This window comes from Tachysurus fulvidraco, chromosome 12 (assembly GCF_022655615.1).
Source record: "Tachysurus fulvidraco isolate hzauxx_2018 chromosome 12, HZAU_PFXX_2.0, whole genome shotgun sequence".
Taxonomy (NCBI): Eukaryota; Metazoa; Chordata; class Actinopteri; order Siluriformes; family Bagridae; genus Tachysurus; species Tachysurus fulvidraco.
The window spans coordinates 4882025-4903470 of NC_062529.1; the positions used below are offsets into that span (position 1 = coordinate 4882025).

Here is a 21446-nt window from a genome sequence, read left to right on the forward strand (position 1 = left end):
AACAGGTTTCTCTGGATTCCAGGAAGTTATGTTCCCTCTTTAATTTTAGATTTAGAGACTGTTCTATAGCTGAAGCCTGTTTTTCAAAATGAAGGCCATTCAAATACATCACCAGTATCACATTAGTGCATTATTAATCCTCATAGTGTAATGTATACAGGTGGAACAGGTTTCTCTGGATTCCAGAAATATGAGTGAAACGTGTTGAAGGCAACAAATTCTTATAGACAAATTTCTCAACAACACAGACTGCGTTTTGTGCCGTACAACATAGTTTATTTGTGACTGTGAATAACTTCAGATTGTCTGAACAAAATCTATATATAAAGGGGAAACAGGGGACCGGAAGTCTCCGGAACACCTGTTCAGGACAAGTCGGCGTTATTTTTTATTTGTTATACCACTGTTGCAAACTTTAATTTGATATTTGATTCACTGAAGAGGAAGTGCATTTTACTGCTCGCCATTTTAAAGGTTTGGATTTCAAGATCTCATTAACTTGTCTTGAGAAAGCCATTTTGCTTGATAATCTTTTTATATTATTATTATTATTATTATTATTATTATTATTATTATTATTATTATTATTAACATGTACATTTTCTGAAGAAAAGTGAGCTGTGCTTGTTGGGTTCATTTTTGCTTTATAAGCTCATTCAGAATCAGAATCAGAAATTCTTTTTACGTAATTATTATTATTGTTATTGTTGTTATTGCTGTTGAAAAATAAACAGATAGAACCTTGCACAGTAGGGTTTCTTCTCCATGAGGGTTTTCCCCCCAATTTTAGCTTTTAGCATTTTTTTAGTTTCTGAGTACTGTTTAATAAGAAAACAAACAGCATTAAAGTTCATTATTATCAAGCTAATGTTTTTAATGTTGTTGTTGTTGTTGTTGTTGTTGTTTATGCATTCAAAGTTATGCAAAAAACAGATGCAACAGAAAATAATCTGCAGGCCATACTGGTGGTGACCAAAGAGGTCTGCCAGTACAGGGAGAGAAGTATTAAAAAAGCTATCATCAACCTAAACATTTTAACTAAACTTTATTCATAAGTTTCTTCATAAATATGTGATAGAAATGTAAAGAAATTGCAACTAGAAAGACAAAGCATTCTCAAAGACTATTTATTTTGATGCTTATTTCTTCTTCTTCTTCTTCTTCTTCTTCTTCTTCTTCTTCTTCTTATTATTATTATTATTATTATTATTATTATTATTATTATTATTAGATATTTATTTTTCTCTCTTTTCTGTTTCCATAATTCTGTAAAGCTGATTTGAGACAATGGGAAATTCAACTGAATTCAAACAAGTATACTTATGATGAAACAAACTTTATTTTAAGGATTCCATGCAGTTTCAGTGTCACTCAAGTGTTGATAAATATCATATGCAATTAGATTAAAGCACTCATGAATAACGGCATTATAATGAGAAAACAACATATCACAGTGCAAAAATGTGGAAAAAAAGTTTGAACAGTATTAGATTTGATGAAGTATCTCCAAGTATTATATATCTAATAATATATATTTTTTTCTTGTACAGGTAAACGTTTTGCACGTGTTACGGTATAAGGGTCCTTAACATATGCAAATGAGTCGGCAGCGGTTATAAATATTAATAATATACATGACGCGAAGCATGACGTGTTCTGCACGTATAGCTGTGACGCATGGATAGTTGTCGAATCCCGTGACGAAACAGATGTCGTTCTGTGCGGCCCAACCCGAGCGCGAGCGCGGGACACACATGTGCGGTGCAAATCAGGCGTGATACGTAGTCCGTATGCAAATATATGCGCATGCGCACCATTGAATAGGGCAGGGGTGCGTATTAGGTGAAGACAAAGGTATACAGTCGAGCAACCTGAACCCACCGTATTTATTTTGAATGAAGCTTAATGTTTTTAATTTTTTTGTATCCCGCGAATGTGTAGTGTGGAACTGTGACAGCTGGAGTCTCGTCGACGGCCACAGAAGCGATTGTTGGTCATGTTGTAGCGCGTTCTTCCTGTCTCCGTTTTCTCAGCTGTGGCCTCAGTTCCTGTTTCCGCCCAAATCACAGGCACATTACTACTATAAGCACTGTAATTAAGGTAAGCCTTGTTTTATTGTAAAAAAGCCACACAAAGCACTAGAGGACTAGATACTGTTTTGGTCAGACAGTGTTTCACCGGCCTGTTGCTTGTTATTTCGACATCTACCGTCATGTACAGTGAGAAACCTTTCAGCTCGCTTGCGGCACCTCCGGAAATGCTTTCTATATGTTTCTTAATAAAAAACAACAACACTAAGCATACTTAAACCCTTACTAACGCTGCAAAACTCCTATGAATGACCAAACAGCGTGCAAAGGGTACAGTAAACCCACCTGTATTAGGTGCCTCATTTATATGTCAACTGCCCTTAGAGCCGATGGACATGAATTTTATTACTAATAATTGGACTCAAACGAATATGAATATAATTAGGCTAGAATTAGTGGCCCAACCAATGGAAGATAAAACACTAAATCTGTTGTTGCAGTTATTAATATGTAAAATAACATCATCATCTAAACCAGTGATTCCCAACCCCCGGTCCCCGGACCGGTGCCGGTCCGTGGACAAGTTAGTACCGGGCCTTGAAATATCCCAAGAATTTTTTTTTATAATAAGAATAATTGTCTTTTTTTAAGTGCTATTACATGTCATGTTATTTAATCCAAAACATAAACAATAAATAAATTAAAATGTGTTTCTTTGAGCGCCTTGCGATTGCTTAGCAACGTGTCGTATCTGAACGGACTGCAAAAAAAGCGCGGAGCACCTGAAGTGACCGAAGTATGTGGAGAGATGAGCGGGCGTCAGCCAACTTCAATGGCTAATTTCATTGCGGGCAGTTCTGGTAAAAGGAAAGTAGATGACCAACTCGAAAATAGCGAGAGAGAAAAAAGTCAAGCTTCAATCGTAAATACGATACCTCATACATTAGGTATCGGATTTACGACAACAAGCGATTCCGTGGCGCCAAATCCGTTGTGTGTTATTTGTGGTGAAAAACGGCAATGAAGCCGTCAAAACGTCAGCGGCACTTAACCACCAAACACCCAACTCTCAAAGACAAAACGGAGGAGTTTTTCGAAAAAAACGTGAGTTGGACGCTCAGCGGCAAGTTTTGATATCCTCAACATCAGTCTGGTATTTTTTGTTAAAGGTTAAAGCTTAATCTCTAATTTTATACTTTTAAAACTTATTGGCTGAAATCACTGTGTGTTTGATATTATATCCTAAAACTGTCTGACTGTTGAAACTGGCTCCTATTTTCATACAATTATCCTTTGTTGTCACCTGTTGGTGAGTGAAAACACTAAGTTGCTGTTGAAGCGATTGTCTTTAGTGGTTCTGGAGAGATTTGACAGGTGAAATGGATTGCCATTTTCATACAATTTGCCATTACTGCCACCTGCTAGTGAGTGAGTGCTGCGTAAGTTGCTTTTGAAGTAGACCTAATTGTATGGGAGAAAGGGGAAGCATTTTGTGAACCGGTCTGAAAGTTTAAAAAGATTGGTATATTCCTACAAGTTTGTTGCCACCATGTTCATTATATGCAATTAAATGATAGGCTGTTACTGTTTTACACAGTGATATGTTCCAAACGATGCATCTTGAAATTGAGGCATTAATATTGACAACTGGTCCCTGGAATTTTTTTATGAATAAGCCGGTCCCTGGCACAAAAAAGGTTGGGAACCCCTGATCTAAACAACAACTTATCAGCTTGTATCTCTCTGTATTTTGGAATGGGGTCATGATTAGCAGAGACACATTTGTAGAGCAACAGTGGACATTAAAGATCATGTCTCTGAAGTAGGTGTTGTGCTGACTTTTGCATCCCTCTTGGGAGGATGAGTGTCTATATCATCAAAAAGCATTTGTTCGTTTGAATCAAATGAAAAGGTCTCTTGAATATTGTCTGTTCTTGTAAGAGATGTGTTTTAAGTTGGTTTATTTAACCTAGTTTTCTAATACTGAATGGCCCAAGCCATTTACAGAGTACAAAAATTTTCCAGAGAAATGCTACAGTTTGTGCAAATGTCCATCAGCTGTGCAAAGAAAGTTATTATGTGGCCGGACTCACATCACAGGATGTGAGACACTTGGTTAGAAAGCTGCACAATTTTTTATGCACTTAGATGTTGGCTGCTTGATTGTAGTAATGATGGCAAGTTGGCAGTTTACAACATGTGAATGTGGTGCTGCAATAGGATGCCACCTTTTCCACAAGCCACTTTGTGCAAGATTTGCCACACTGTGCTCTACTTTTACTATGTGTTTTGTACAAAACGTTAATCAGTGTAAGCTGAATACTTAAATGCTCTGTAAATAAACCTACACTGTTTTTTGTTTGTGGGTTGATTTTGTTAAAAGGAAGTGACTAGGAGGGGTTTGTCCTTTCTGACTTCTGCAGCAGGGGTTTGTCCTTTTTGATCTGGTTAAGGGTGTCTGCCAAATGCCATAAATGCCTCTTACGCAGCTACATGGCAGTGTGAATTTTATCAGAACCTCCTTTGGCAACATGTAGTCCCTTCCCTGTGAGTAACTCCCAATCTTTCTGCAGTTTTCATGCAACACAGGTCCACTGTCCCACTACAACATGGTTAAAGCAGTTTCTTGAAAACTAACAACATTGAATAATGTTATATATATAATGATATGATAATAATTATGATAATAAATAAAATGGTCAGCCCATTGATCTGATCAAATTCTGATTGGAAATCATTACTGTTACTGAACTGTAGAAGAGTCTGGAAAAAGAATTGAGCAAGATCACACCAGAGCAGTGTGAGAAACTAATGATGTCCTGCGACCAAAGACTAAAATCATTCAAAGAGATTGCAGAAAAGTACCAAAAATTGGGTTAGGAACTGTCCCAGAAACCACTTATAAGTGAAGCTAACTGGAATAAAAGGCTTCAGTTTACTTCAGAGCATACATCTTGGACAATAGAACAGTAGAAAAAGGTAATCTTCCAGAGTGATGGGTGCATCAGGGTTCGAAGAGAGACGTATGAAATGATGTTGTGTCATGCCTAATGCCTACTGTACAAGCCTGCGAGCCTGTGTTATGTTCAGGGGTTGCTTCAGTTGGTCAGGTCTAGGTACATCAACATCAGGTTCCCAAAAAATGAGGTCAGCTGTCTACCTGAATTTTCTGAATGACAAAGTTTTCCCATCAATGGATTTTTCTTCTCTAATGGCACAGACATTAGAGGGATGACAATGCCAAGATGGAATGCCAGGATTCATCAGGCTTTAATTGTGAGAGTTTCAGGGAGCACAAGACATCATTTTCATACATGGCTTTACAGCGGTCTTACTCTCACATCATCAATACAAGGAAAGAAATGAATGCAAATTTGGATGAACTAAACATCGTGACCCTGAATAAGTTTATTTAAACAGTTCCACAGGGAATGTATGCCATAATCAGAGCAAAAGGTGGTCCAATAAAGTGATAACTTTTTTTTTTTAATAAATTTTTTTTGGCCATAAAGTGTATTTTATTCAGCCCCCAAGTGGTAACATTGATTGATAGGGATGGTTATTCAGTTGATGGGTATTCAGTGTAGTCATCAATGTAATCAACAATAAACAGTACAGAGTTACCTGTGATAGGCAGAGACGCTTGTATTTCTATATTAGAAAAACCTTGCTAAACCTGTGCTAAAAAATTGGTTTATCTTTTTGAATGAAGCAGCATTGTTTGTTTCATTGTATTGATTGATTCATTGTTTTTAATTATTATTATTATTATTATTATTATTATTATTTTTATTTTATTTTTATTTTTTTTTTAAATAGATGAAGGACAGGTTAGGAAGCATTTCAGGTTGTGCTTATTTAATTACCAGATAGCAAGACAAATGGCTCAGGAGTCACATTTAATTTATAAATCTTTAACTGCCGGTTGGCTTCAAATTCTCATGTCGTTATGACGAGGTGGAACTACTGCATATTTTTACATTTGCTTCATATTGGAAGGCTATCTTCACAGTGTGGTTTGTAGCACTAAATGTACATTTACATCATTTGGCAGATGCCCTTCTACAGAGCAATGCACAAAAGTGCAGGTTCACTAGATTACAGACCTGGGACAACATCAACCTAAAACTTTGTGGGTTTTTTCTTTCTTTTTCTTTCCCTTGGACATTGGAGGTTCATTCCACCACCTCTGTGTGAGAACAGAACAACAGTCTTGCTCTATACCTACTAAATACTCTGATCAATAGTGGGACCAGTAGAGCAGGGCTAATAGATCAGAATGAGCATAGTGAAGAGTTACAAGAGCTTTAAGGTAAGAGGTTGCTGGTTTTGGCTTTGTGGGCAAGCATCAGTGTTTTGAATCGGATGCGTGCAGCTACCGGAAGCCAGGGGAGAGAGTGCACCAATGGGGGTGTGTGAGAGCTTAGGGCAGGTTGAAAACTAGTCATTCAGCTGCATTTTGGATTATTTGTGGAGAATGAATTGCTTTCATAGGCAGACCCTCAAGCAGTGAGTTGCAGTAGTTCAGTCACAAGTCTGTGCAGAGAAAAATGGCAGAATCCATCTGATGTTGTAGAGAAGAAATCGATATGAGTGTGTCATTTGCAACATATGCAAGGAAAAGGACAGTTGCTTCTCAATGGATACCTCAAGGTTGTGAACGATGAAACGGACTCCATGAGGGTGGTATGAGGGCCTGACGTCCACTTGTGGGGTTGTGCTTACAGCCCAACACCGGGCAGGACGTTTGGCATTTGCCAGAGAACACCAAGATTGACAAATTTGCCACTGGCACCCTGTGCTCTTTCCAGATGAAAGCAGGTTCACTCTGAGCACATGTAACAGACGTGACCGAGTCTGGAGACGCTGTGGAGAACGTTCTGCTGCCTGCAACGTCCTCCAGCATGACCGTTTTGGCAGTGGGTCAGTAATGGCGGCAGTGGTGGCTCAACTGGTTAAGTCTCTGGGTTGTTTATTGGAGGATCAAGCTGCCACTGCTGGGCCCTTGAGCAAGGCCCTCAACCCTCCCTGCTCCAGGGGCGCTGTATAATAGCTGCCCCTGCACTCTGACCCCAACCTCCTTAGTTGGGGTATGTGAAGAAAATAATTCCACTGTGCTGTAATGTATATGTGGCGATAATAAAGGCTTCTATGCCCCATTCTAAAAAAAAAATGGTGTGGGGTGGCATTTCTTGGAGGGCCGCACAGCCCTCTGTGCTCGCCAGAGGTAGCCTGACTGCCATTAGGTACTGTAATGAGACCCTCAGACTGTTGTGAGACCATATGCCGGTGCATTTGTCCCTGGGTTCCTCCTAATGCAAGACAATGCTAGACCTCATGTGGCTGGAGTGTGTCAGCAGTTCCTGCAAGACGAAGGCATTGATGTTATGGACTGGCCCGCCCATTCCCCAGACATGAGTCCAATTGAGCACATCTGGGACATCATGTCTTGCTCCATCCACCAACGCCACATTGCACCACAGACTGTCCAGGAGTTGGCAGATGCTTTTGTCCAGATCTGGGAGGAGATCCCTCAGGATCCGCCACCTCATCAGGAGCATGCCCAGGCCTTGTAGGGAGGTCATACAGGCACATGAAGGCCACACACACACACTACTGAGCTTCATTTTGACTTGTTTTAAGGACATTACATCAAAGTTGAATCAGTCTGTAGTGTGTTTTTCCACTTTAATTTTGAGTGTGACTCCAAATCCAGACCTCTGTGGATTAATAAATTTGATTTTCGTTGATGATTGTGTGATTTTTGTTGTCAGCACATTCAAGTATGTAAAGAATAAAGTATATAAGACTATTTCATTCATTCAGATCTAGGATGTGTTGCTTAAGTGTTCCCTTTATTTTTTTAGCAGTGTATTTACATACATGCATAGTATCAACAAAATAACCCAGATTTTTCGAATTGTCTACGTCTGTGGGTAGCGTTGAAACAAAGTATGATCAAAATGACGCAGATGATGAGAGTTCTAAAACATGGACACAAAAGACAAGTTTTAAATTATGCTTGGGATTTAACACTTGAACTTTTATTTGAATATATATGCAAAATGTTGTGCTGTAATTTGTGCTAATCATAATGTAATAAGGCTGTTTTCAGAGCTCAGACTAATTAGTTATATCACTGGACTCATCGCTTTTTTTTCCCCCGGACACATTACTTTAAAAAGGTAAAATGATCACTGCATTTTGTAATCATTTTGTGTCTGGGAGTTGTTAATAGCATCAAAATAGCCTTTTTCAGAAAGGGCAAAATGTGAGGTGGGATTTATGATACTATTTTTCTCCCATAATTTTTCATGAGTATATATCTGCATTAGTGCATATCTTCTAAACTTGCCTCTAACATGTTGTTTTGTTTGAACAGGATTGGATGCGTGGTTCCTGATCTGTAGAGCCTACAAATGCTAGACATGTGGAAAAGTTAAGTTTCTCCTCTCTCCAATTTGGGAAAATCCAGAACATCAACCTCAAGGCCTTTTCAATTTCTATGACCATCACGGTCTTCCATATCTACTGTTGACTACATATAAAGGTGGTGTAGCAGTGGGTAGTAAGGATGCAGAAGTGCGCTACACTGTGAGGAGATAGAGAGAGACATGCGGACGTGGACAGGATCATGGCGATGGATTATGCTTGTGCTGTTGGCATGGGGCACCTTGCTGTTCTATATTGGTGGGCATCTGGTACGTGACAGTGAACAGACTGAGCATCCCAGCCGTGAGCTCTCCAAAATCCTAGCTAAGCTTGAGAGACTCAAGCATCAGAACGAGGAGCTGCGACGCATGGCTGAGACTCTCAGGTCAGTCAATTTAATTTAAATTGTATAGCACTTTTAACAATTCACATTGTCTCAAAGCAGCTTTAGATAAGTTCAGTCTATGGCTTTTTTACATTTCTTTACTTGTGTCTTTTTTCTGTGCTGTTACTGGGACTTTTTGTAATGGCCTCTAATATGCAGCAAGTCCTGTTTGTCATGAAAAGGCTCTTTGCCATATCATATTTCAAGTTATATTCACTTGATATACTAGGAAAATTTTTAATTAATTATGCATGCTATTCCCTATGACACAATGTGTGGCTCAACCTGCACAGATAAAAATGGTCTGTGTAAGGCTTGTTTTAACACATGCACTGGCTTTTCCATCATGTCATTTCATTAGAGGTACAAAGATGTCTGTCTGGCAGTGTTGAGACATGCTTCATTTACAGAGGTTTTTGTGATGTCATATTATAGACATGCTTCTCTAAAACAGACCAGGGTTGAACCTTTTGTTTCGGTTTGATTTCCACACAATTCACACAAAATAACAAATATGTTTTGTTATGTATTCAGGTATATCCAAAGAGACTGTAAAACAAAATATAGACCTATATTAAGAAATCTGTTTTACCACCAGATGTTTTTTTTTTCCTCAAGTATTGATATTGTGGTGGTGGTGATAATATTGTGATATTGTGAAATCATAATTTTTTTAGACTTTTACAGTGAGCATTTTAGACTATTACAATCTAGTGGTCTTAAGCCCGGATAAATAGAGATGGTTGCGTCAGGAAGGGCATCCGGTGTAAAATGTGTCAAATTTAAACATGCAAGTTGTCCGTGTGAAGGATGTTGGAGATGGAGCTGCCAGGTAAGATGTCAAGAGGAAGGAAAAACAGGAGATATATGGTTGTGTTAAATGAGGACATGAAGGTAATTGGTGCAAGAATAGAGGATGCCGAGGATAAAGTTAGGCCCTGTTCACACTGCAGGTAAAAGGCCCTGTTCACACTGCAGGTAAAAGTGGCCCAAATCCGATTTTTTTTGGGGTCAAGTGACCAGGTCAGACTTCTTCAGGAGTAGTGTGAACACTCAAATCTGGCCCAGATCTGATTTTTTCATCACAATTATGCGCCGGCGAAGACTTTTTTTGCTTAACACACACCATAGATATCAAAACACTAGATGTCGCCTTGGGGTCCTAAAAATGCGCCATCTTTGTACGGTGCTCCTTTACCTCAAATGCATCGACGATGCCGGACTGCGTTTGGTTGTTAAAACTAAAAGTAATCTAAAAACCAGACAGCAAGGGATTACATTACACAAGTGAGAATGTGTTTAATGATATTGAATGTTAGGAAATTATATTTCTTGTTCCGTTGGTTTGTTTTAGTCTTTGGTTAACGACCGCAGCTAATCTATGCTAGTTACCCATTAGTTTTTGACTGTTAGGAAAACCGACAATGTTTGTAGATTCCGAAGCTCTTAAAAAGGACGTTAAAAATTTACCCATGCTTTTTTGCTTAAAGGTGAAAAGACCCAACTTTATGTATGCTCTGTAAGATTCCCTTATCTGTCAAATATATTTTATTAGATTGTCCTGGACTTAACACAAGCAGAATGCTCTTTTATCAACTTACTTCAATTAAGGACATATTTAATGACATTATGCCTGAAGCGGTTTTGGATTTTTTTTTATCGTATGTTAATTAAAATAAAAAATTGCATAATATGACTTGCTGTTTATATTTTTGTTTTTATTGCATTTATATGATATTTGTATTTTTGTAATTAAATTTTGCCATGAAAATAGCTTTTGATTGCTGACATGGTATTCCCAAGTGATAAACAGAGACGTCAGTCATGGACAAGTTGCAGGGACACTAAACACTTTTTTTTTAAATTGTTAATTCAGCTGACTGTCCTGGAAGGATGTCATCAGTTAGCTTGGCAGTGTAACACACAAGTTCAGCCTCAAAGTCAAACTTTGTTTTTTTTTTTTGTTTTGTTTTTTTGTTTTGTGACTTTATTACATACTTATTTAATGTGGCAAAAGTATTGCAGAAAAAGAATAAATAAAAGATTGAACAGTCTTTGGCACCTCAACTATCTAACTTTCACATTATGTTCCTCTCAAATTTGTGATTTGATCTGCAAATTGCTTTGTGTATCATATTTAATAAACCAATACAATTTAAATGATTAAATTAACATGTATAGTCACACCATTTGGGATACATATGTACTAGCTTTGTGCAAAGTGATTTTAGCCCATTCTTCTTGGGCAGATTTTCTCCAGGTTGCTTAGGTTACACTCGTGTACTGCAATTTTCAGATAGTGCCACAGTCTCAGTATGATTGAGACACTGCAGGACATTTATCATATCTCCTATATTTTGATTACCCCTACATTACACTATCAAGATTGCTCTTCAGCTTTTATATAAGGCATATTTTTCAACCCTACCATCAGAAGAGTTGTTAACAGAAGTCATCTTGGCCTGCCAGTCTTTCATCTGCCCTCTGGAACAAGTTCCCTTTACAATGCTCCAGAAAATCTCAAAATATTGCCTGGCCTTCATGTCTATGATTATCATTGAGTCGCTAGTTGTTTTCAAATGAAGGGTGAAGACATACCTCTTGCTAAAATACATACTTTTTTTTTTTATTATTAAAATCCTCTTGCTGTTACCTCCCAACAGATTTTTAGACTGATGGGATACATAGTCTGTGACCTAGTATTGACATATTAATTGATGGTGACTTCAAAGCGCTTTTGTATGTCACTGTGGTTAAGGACACATGCCAAATATTGTAAATGTTTTACTTGATTTAAGCCATATCTTTTTAAAAATACCCATTTGGAATGAATAGTATTGAATAGAAAGTATGCACTTAAAATTCTGCATACACTTTCTTTGGATAGTGATTATTAATTTCAAAAGACCCCAAGTGCTATTTATATCATGCTGAATGCATTGTTACTACACAACCAAGATATACCCAGCAGTGTGTCTGAACAGAGTCAGGGAGTCGTTCAGTTGAACCATGAGCCAGAACCATAGATTTACAACATACATCTCTGTAGCAACACTCGTACAAATGTCGGTTGTGAGTGCAATGCTGTCAGTCACCTTAAAGGTTTTCTTCAACTTGCCTTTAAATTCTTAATATTTTTTCCCCTTAATTTTCATGAAGAAAGTTTGTGAAGGAAGTTTGTACCTGGGATTGAAAGTGGAAATCCTCTTCCACCATGGATAGTAGCCACATATCTGTGACAATCGTTCAAAATACTGTCTGTAAACAGTTGCTTGCCAGGTGAATGGGATGCAGCCCATACACGAAGCTGTCCATACAAGTCTGTGATTTTCTGAAAATGAGGCAAAATAAAGATGAATTATGGATATTTTGTTTTTCTCCATTGTGTACACAATAAGTGGAACAATGTCTTCATAAGGTCACTACGTAATTACCAACTGGTCTCACTTACGTGCTACCTGCTCAAACTCAATAGGCAAAACTCTACAATCATTTCTCAGGGTATAAAAGAGGCTTCAGGTTACCTGTATTTGTGGGAAAAAGTCATCATGGAGAACAGAGAGGAACAGCTGGAAGAGGGAGGTGAGACAATTTTTCTAAGGAAATCTACATAACTTTGGTTTAAACAGTATTTTGATGTGTCTTTATAAACTTCAGCAAGTGCCTGAGACTAGCCCATGAGACTAATTTACATTTACATTTATGGCATTTAGCAGGCACCCTTATCCAGAGTGACTTGCAACTGAGGGTTAAGGGCCTTGCTCAGGGGCCCAGCAGTGGCAGCTTGGTACATTCATTTACTATATTTACCTGATATTTACTTTCTGTAATATTTTTATGCATCACTGTAAGGGGAGTGTATGTATGACTGAGAGAAGGTGAGACTATCAACATCGGCGATTAGGCTTTCAGAAAACTACTAGCTTAGGGACATCATAACTAGGTACAATATTGATCTAGCGATTATGTTGAATTACGTTAAATGCAAATGATAACATTACCTTGTGTCAACTCTGTGCCATGGACTTGATGCCAGGACTGTGTTTCGGATGAGATGTTAAAACATTTACTGTTGTGGTTCCCCAGTTTAATCGCACAGTACACTGTGCAGAGCTTTCTTTCTGTTTTAGTCTGAATTGATCCTAAACTTTGGAAACTTTTGTCGTTTTTTTTTGTTTTGTTCCGTCTTGTCCTCGCCCTTCGCTGTTTTCACATTGCTTCTGGAGTAGGATGAATATAGACATTTCTAGACAATTCTTTTCCCTGAGGAAAAGCAGCTATATCGGTGATTATCAATTGAGTTCAGGTGCCATTTCCTTTGACATATGACTGCCATAACAACTCTCAGAGAAGTACTTGTACTACTACTTGCCAGAGCTGGTGGTTTGTCAGTAAGGACTGATGGTAAGTTTGGATTTTGATCAAATATAAGCTGGTAGGGACCGAAACCGTGAACATTGTGCATTCAGTTTTTTGCCATCAATGCCCAATCAAGGGTGGTTTTCCAGTCACATCCATTTTTCCCTTTCATTAGTATATTTGTAAGCGTCTGATTGTGTCTTTCTAAAAAACCATTACTCCAGGTACTATATCCTGCGGAGGTTTTACTGCAATGTTGAAATTTTCTGCCATGTTTCACAGTGATCTACTATTTAAGATCCTCCTCATCATGATTACCTGAACTGATCAGCAGCTTTTTTTATCCTATCCACAGTGGCATGTCCAAATTGTTTATGCAACTTTATTAGGACTTCTCTCTTTTTTTTTAAGTCATGTTCTCTGTCACAAATAGAACTTCATCTTCACTACATTTCTCAGCATCACAGGAGGAGTCTTGATCCATCAAGTTTATGCAGTAATGTCCTGATGAGGTAAGCTCAATGGTCACAGGGTGTTTGAACATTATTGCTGTGTCATTCTGAAGATCCAGTACAGCACCTGCTCTTTTTAAGGACGTTTTGCTCAAGAGGACTACTTCAGTCTCAATATAACATTTGGTCTGTCCAATTGTGGCTGGAACCTTGACCTGTTTTGTAGAGTGTACAACTTTTCCACCACCAAACTTGAAAACTCTTGCGCTATCTGTGCATTTTGACTTTTTAAACTATGCTGACTTTTGACTTTTTAAACTATATCCACTGATGTAGTGGTCACACCGTTTTAGTACAGGCTGTATCAATAACTGCTGACCCAAGTGATTCAACCATAAACACTTCTGCATTTGACAAAATCTCTTTAGAAAACAAAATGATGTTGCATTGCTCTACATCCTCAGTCAGCTTTGCTTGTTCAGTTCTGTGAGGGCAGTCTTTTGCTCTGTACTCTGACAGATGGCACATTTTGATCGCCTGCCATATCTATCGAGAGGATTCCTGGCTGCGTTTTCAGTGGTCTTGTAGACGTGGCTTGTTTTCTTTCTTACTTGAATCAGTGAAACATGCAGACTCCCCAGTTAAGTGACTTCCACGCATGTAATTTTCCCCCAAAATTTGTTTCAGAGCAGATTTCATGTCCGCAAATGTGAGGGTTGAGCAAGCGGTAAGCAGTTTAAATGCCATTACAGCATCTGGAAGTGTCATGCTGAAATTCCACAGCTTGTTATATTTGCTTTCAAACTCGATGATGTAATCGGCCATCAGGATTCCATGCTCTCGTGTGATACGATCAAACTCTGTATACGCGTCGTATTGGCGATCTTTTTCTTCTTTCAGGAATACACAGTCCAACTCGTCTAGAATGGTTTTCATACCATCATTCTTGTTTAGATCATCCGTGTATATTTCCAGAGCAGCATCTCGTGCTCTCCCTGTTAATGATAGCGCGACAGCCAGTGCTTGTTTCTTTTTCTCCAGCTCTGTGACATTTCAGAAGTGTCAGAAGTCTTCAAACAGTCATTCATTCATTCATTTTCTACTGCTTTGTCCGAACTACCTCGGGTCACGGGGAGCCTTTTGCCTTTCTCAGGCGTCATCGGGCATCAAGGCAGGATACACCCTGGACAGAGTGCCAACCCATCACAGGGCACACACACACACACACACACACCACTCACTCACACACTACAGACAATTTTCCAGAGATGCCAATCAACCTACCATGCATGTCTTTGGACCGGGGGAGGAAACCGGAGTACCCGGAGGAAACCCCCGAGGCACGGGGAGAACATGCAAACTCCACACACACAAGGCTGAGGCAGGATTTGTAATAAACATATTTCCCTATGATTGCTGTAAAATGAAAGCATCCCCCACCCTTGCCCTTCTAGAAAAGTCCCAATCAAAATGTAAAATGAAGCATTTTTTCTCAAGCTTATTAGGTCTCTAGTTTTGGCACAGTGTTACTGTGCATGTTGTTATGGAAGAATGCAAGTACATGCAGTTGGATGTGGCCTCAATGGCCCTCCAGTAAGCATTGTGCTTAAATTGCATTAAATCTTGTTGTTTTAAACAAAATTATGGTGCAAGATTTTTTTAACTACATTTACATTCCTTGTTAGGCAACTCTGCTTTTTTTTTTTTTTAATTTCCAGTTAATTCACATATATTCCCGTTAATTCCCATGGAAAGTTTCCAGCCTTGAAAATTCCTGGAAATTTGCAACCCTACTTTCAATGCAATACAACTCGTTTAGGCTGTTGGCAAGATGCAAGTTGTTAGCAGAGTTATTGGCTTTATTAGTGGTGGAGCACCAGAGAGCAGAGAGAGGAAAAACAGGAAGAAAGGGGAAAAACCTCAAAAAGCATACGTCCTTGGACGTAACAGTCGTTGCTCGGCTCATCTGGAGTATTTGATGATTAATTGCAGACCCTTTTATTTACCAAGAGATTTCTCTCCCATTGTTGTGACTGCAGCATACATCTCTCCATGCATGCAGAGCAGAGCATGCACCTATCAGCATATAACAGAGTGCACACTCCAGTGGAACATTTATTGTTGCTGGGAACTTCAACAACTTCAACTTAACTGAACTTCCCAAGTTTTGTCAAAATGTCACCTGCACTACCAGAGAGGACACCACACTGCAGCATGTATATTCTAGCATTGCTGAGGCATACAAGGCCATTCCCCTCCATCACCTGGGTCAGTCTGATCATCTCTGTTTGTGAAGGTATGAGCAGAGAGCGGCATTTCCTTACTGTAGCAACAGCTTCAAGACACTGATGCCCCTTTTCCACCAAGGCAGTTTGAGTGTTGGTATGGAGCCAGAGCCTAATTTAGAACCAAACAAAAAAATTTTAAACAATAAACATAAAATGCATTAGCATAAACAGGAGAAAACATGATCAAAAAGAAATGGCCCCACCAATCTCTACCAACCCCTTTTCAAATTAAACACAAAGAATGAAAAATAGGTGTTACAAATATTAACTAAGAAACAAAAAGACAAAAAAAAATGCTGTTGCATGGTTCAATTCCAGCAACAAAAAGTCCAAAATAAAAACCAACATAAAGTCAAAAATATCAGACAAAACTTAATCAACAAAGTACAATCAGTAAACAATACACCAACACTTCTGTGCTAGCAAAAACCTCTAAGAAAAAAAGAGCACTGCTTTCACATACAAACACACAGTTCTAGCAGGACAATGCTGTTTAAATATGTTCTGCTTCCTCTCATCTTCCAATCAGAGCTGAGGTTCAATCTTTATTGCCCTCTGCTCTATCTGTTCATCCAAGACTGTGTTCCTTTGCATAACTCCAACATCTTTATCAAGTATGCACATGGATACCACTGTCGTTGGTCAGATCAGCAACAACGATGAATCAGCCTATAGGGAGGTGATCCAAAGACCAAACAACCTCACCCTCAATGCCACAAAGATGACAGAGCTTGATGTGGAATTCCAAAAAAAACTAGATTTGTAAAGTTTGTCGCGACAAATGTTGATGTTGGCTTTGATGGTGCAAGTATTCGCAAAGGCCGGTGCTTTTTTGGAGGCAAGTGGACATAAGGGTCAGTGTTACTTTTGGAGGCAAGTGGACAAAAAGATGAAAGCTACTGGACCGCTAGGGTGCCAATACTTTTGGAGGCGAGCGGACATGAGCATGTGACGTGATCAGAATACCCGTGACACAGTTCCTCTCATTGTGCTGAGTGTTTTGATATGTCACATGTCAATGTTGTGCATGAAAAAGTGCTTGCCCCATAAACCTAATAGCTAGTTGTGCCATCCTTAGCAGCATGAACTGCAATCAGGCGTTTGCAAAAACTTGCAATGAGGTTCCAGGTTTGGTTTTTTTTAGGTTTGTTTGGTTTGTCTTCAGCTCGTCTACATTTTTTGGTCTCTTGTTTTTCATTTTCCTCTTGAAAATACACCATAGATTCTCTACAGGGTTCAGGTCTGGTGAGTTTGCTGGCCAGTCAAACACACCAACACCATGGTCATTTAACCAACTTTTGGTGCTTTTGGCAGGTGCCAAATTCTGCTGGAGAATGAAATCAGCATCTTTAAAAAGGTGGTTAGCTGAAGGAAGCATGAAGTGCTCTAACATTTTGATTGTCCAGTGACTTTGGTTTTCAAAAAACACAGTGGACCAACACCAGCAGATGACATTGCATCTTAAATCATCACAGACTGTGGAAACTTAACACTGGACTTCAAGCAACTTGGGCTATGAGCTTCTCCACCCTTCCTCCAGACTCTAGGACCTTGGTTTCCAAATGAAATACAAATACGGTCCTTGATGTCCTGCTGCCGCTTCCATACTAACAATTTAATCAAGTTTATTCATTAAGAGTTATAAACGTATTTCTCTCACTCAGGTTGCCAGAGGCTCAAGCTGATGCGGACACTGGAGCTGCAGGGAAGCTTCGCATACTGGAGGAGCAGTTACTCCGAGCCAAAGAACAGATCAACTCTTACCGCAATCTACCTGTTGATGGTGAGAATCAGACATGTTACATTTTGTTACATCTTTGTGTTGTTTTCTGAATCTTGTTACCATTATTAACATGCCTACACACTTTCCCCTTTGTGTATGGTTACTAACCACTTTAGTAATCTGACTTGCTGTGACTTGTTAAACATAATGGAACTCATGTTTTTTACTATAAAAATTTGCTGTTAGAGCATGTAAGCAGAGGATATTCCTTACTTTTTTCTCAGTGCTTAGTTTACCAAACATAAATAATGCTGCTGTTTTAAATATGTTTAAATAAAAAAGCCCTAGAGAATGTTGTTGGCCATCTACTTCTTTCATTAAAGAAACTGTCAGTTCACTCAGTCAGTGGTACTCTAAAATTTAACTAATGTACAATAAACAATGTGTATTAAATACTGTACATAGTGTACTGAATTGTACATACAGTCCAGGGTGAAGAGTCAAAAAATATTAATGGGTAAAATATTAAAACAAAAAAAAAATTAAAACACATTAAAATGAATTAACTTATTCTTAATTATCTTGTTTTTGCGCTCAATACAGTTATTAAACTTTTATCCAAATTTGTTTTCAGGATACTGCTGTGACAGAATAGCAGGATGTTCATTTTTAATTGATTCTGCAGTAATATGCCCAGTCAAGAAGCTTTTAATGTCACGGTGCTACGCAGTAAAATGAAACCGCATTTCTCCAGGACCATCATGCTAAATAAAACAAGTACAGGGACGGTTGTGCTTGTCTTGAGGCACGTAGGAATAACAGCGCTACTTAGGGAAATGTTGAAGATGTCAGTAAAGACATCCTCTAGCTAATCTGCACATTCCCTGAGCATATTACCAGGAATGTTGTCCGATCGAGAAGACCTCTTTGGGTTAACTCTTCATAGAGTTCTCCTCACTTCGTCCCTGGTTAGGTAGAGTACCTGGTTGTTGGGGGGAGGGATGGTCTTTCTTCCCGCTGTGTTGTTCTGCATAAGTCATTCAGTGCATCTGGGAGGGAGGCATCACTGTCACAGGCAGGTTAAGTTGTCCTGTAGTTCGTGATTGACTCGATGCCCTGCCACGGCGCCCGGGTGTCTCTGCTGTCCAGGAAGTGGCTTGGATTCTCTTGGTTTACACGCAATGTCTCTCTGATAGCTCTGGTCAGTTCTGTGAAAAGCAGGTGGTGTTACAATGTGGAAAAGGACATCATTTTTCAGTTCTTCATAGTTGATATAATGTAATTCCTTATACATACATTGTGCATTCTAAATCAGCACAGGATTGACTTAAACTAGTGCACTAATTCAGTAGTTTCATTCAGAAAAAAGCAACCTCGGCGTCTTAAGTAAAGTTGGCCGCATGTTCACAGATTCGAATTTCCCGAGTCAATACCTCCTGAGCTAAACGCTTTTACTACACAAATAACACCTCTTTTCTATCGTAGTAATGTAGAGAGGCAGCTACAACCCAATTTTCCTCAAAATCAGCTTTCCTCTATGGTGGAAAAAATACAAAAGTCTTATAAGAGAGAGACAGATTCCAAGGGACCGTCTGCAAGGTGAAAAACGCGAACAGCGAATACTAAAAAATAGTCAATAACTTCACTGTAATACACTGTGCTGTCACCAAATTCACACATCACTGATGTCCTGATAGTTACACTACAACCTAAAATCATAAGGCATATACAAAAAGACATTTCCCTAAAATAAGTGTTGTATTATAATGATCAGGACATCAGAGGTGTGTGTGCTGAATTTGTACAGTGTGCTGAATTTGGACAGTACAGTGTATTACAGTGTTATTGACTGTTATTGTGGTATTCGCTTTTCCACCACGGAGGAAAGCTCATTTTGAGGAAAATTGGGTTGTAGCTGCCTCTCTACATTACTACGATAGAAAAGAGGTGTTATTTGTGTAGAAACAGTGTAACAGTGCTAAGGATCTGTTCCATGTGTTAAGCTGTAATGTTTCTCCTTACCTCCGGGGGAAGGTAGAGAGATCTCTAATGGAAGTGTTATCCTTTTTAAGAGAGACAAGTTAGCTGTGTTTGGGAGAGGTACCAGTATGGCTTTGGGTGTTTGCTCAATGTGGCCTTATGCCTGAAACCCTATTTTGAGGAACAGCATTGTTCTACAACTCGATGTATGTTACATTACATTTACATTTACGGCATTTAGCAGACACCCTTATCCAGAGTGACTTACAACTGAGCAATTGAGGGTTAAGGGCCTTGCCCAGGGGCCCAGCAGTGGCAGCTTGGTGGACCTGGGGTATGTGTATACATTGTGTGATTCTATGTTTGTTATTTGGTGAAGTGCATATTGTGATTTGTGTGTTTTTGTATATTTGTTCAGAGGGTTTTTTTTTTTTACCTTATTCATCGTACTATAAGGACTCTTCACTGGACTATGATTTGATCTGGTTCCACAACTTTAATTACTACCTGGATGAACTCTTGGATACGGTTGGAGATAATTTATGTTTCACGGTTGAACTTTGATTATCTTCTGATATTCCCTTAATATCTGAACTATTTGGATCACTTGGACATTGCCTATATACCTGCATTCAAGCGGGATCGGACATGTAAATGCTTTACTGTTGTCATCACTGTTTGTATATGTATATTGTCTGGGGTTGACTCACAAAACTTTAATACATCACTCTACTCTTAAAAGCAAGAATCCTGCCTTTAATTAATATGTGACCCAAAAGTGAGGTGTTCAAGAGTGTTTAAGCTCAGGAGTTATTGACTCAGGAAACTTGAATCTGTGAATATGCGGCCAACTTTACTTAAGTCCCTCGGCGTCCCATCGCAGGCCTTCCCGCTCCTTTAGTTCTCTCCAGTGCTGTAAAGCTGATCCTATATTAACACTGGTTATAGTTCTTGCCTTATTGTAGCGTCTGGCACCGGTCATTTTAGATTTCATGTCCCAGGCACCCTAAATGTCAACATTTACTCCTCAATTAACCGATGACCACTCAGTGGTCAATACCCACAACTGGAATGTCTGGAACCTACACAAAGACCAGATAACCCCATGCGGCCCTAAACGACTCATAGGGGCCCTAAACCAGAACACACACACACACACACACAATGAGACATTCCTTTTACTAATAAAACCCGAAGATAAGGTACTCTAAGGTTTTCATTCTTATAACCCTTTTTGTAATGTGTTCTTCTTTTAAGGCTTGCCTGACTTAAAATTATTTGCTCCTTAATTTCCTGACAAGGGTGTATTTTATTCATGTGTCAGAAAACAACATTGTATTTTAAAATAAGTTATACTCTAATTACTGATCTCTGTATATAATGTACTGCTGCCTTTATACCGTCATTACCCTTCATGTTTAGTATCCAAATGACCACAAAATTATCGGTTACTCATTTTTTCAAGCACTGGTGTATTTTATTTGAGCACAAAAGGCGCCATACCGTCTTAATACACCCTGGATCAAACTTTAAAGTCATCTAAAAGTTTGATAGCTAAACCACGCCCACAGACACCTGAAACAAAGGGAGTTTTTCCCTCCAAAATCCTGACCGAAGTATTGGTCATCTCCCCAAAGATGGGTGGAGGTCGCGACCTTTAAATTGTCACAAACACCACTAACCCGTGGTCAGACTTCCGGAACAGCTTCAAGACGACTCCATCTTCCTTCAAAGAAGTTCCAGCAAGCTTCACTTCCAAGAACGACAACTGCTCTGATCTTCAGGAGAACTTGGAAG

At 39.0% G+C, this 21446-nt stretch overlaps 1 protein-coding gene across 2 annotated transcripts in view; it reads left to right on the forward strand.

Annotated features, from left to right (window-relative positions):
- Positions 1 to 1768: 1768 nt before the first annotated feature.
- fut8a (fucosyltransferase 8a (alpha (1,6) fucosyltransferase)) overlaps positions 1769 to 21446 on the forward strand; it is a 33688-nt gene continuing 14010 nt past the window's right edge. Inside the window, exons 1-3 of one of the 2 annotated variants that reach the window (XM_047821249.1) lie at positions 1769 to 2100; positions 8413 to 8847; positions 17611 to 17729. In XM_047821249.1, coding sequence (XP_047677205.1) covers positions 8645 to 8847; positions 17611 to 17729 — 322 coding nt within the window. In that variant the 5' untranslated portion in view covers positions 1769 to 2100; positions 8413 to 8644. The remainder of the gene's footprint in view (positions 2101 to 8412; positions 8848 to 17610; positions 17730 to 21446) is intronic. The other variant, XM_027159849.2, reaches the window with a different exon arrangement.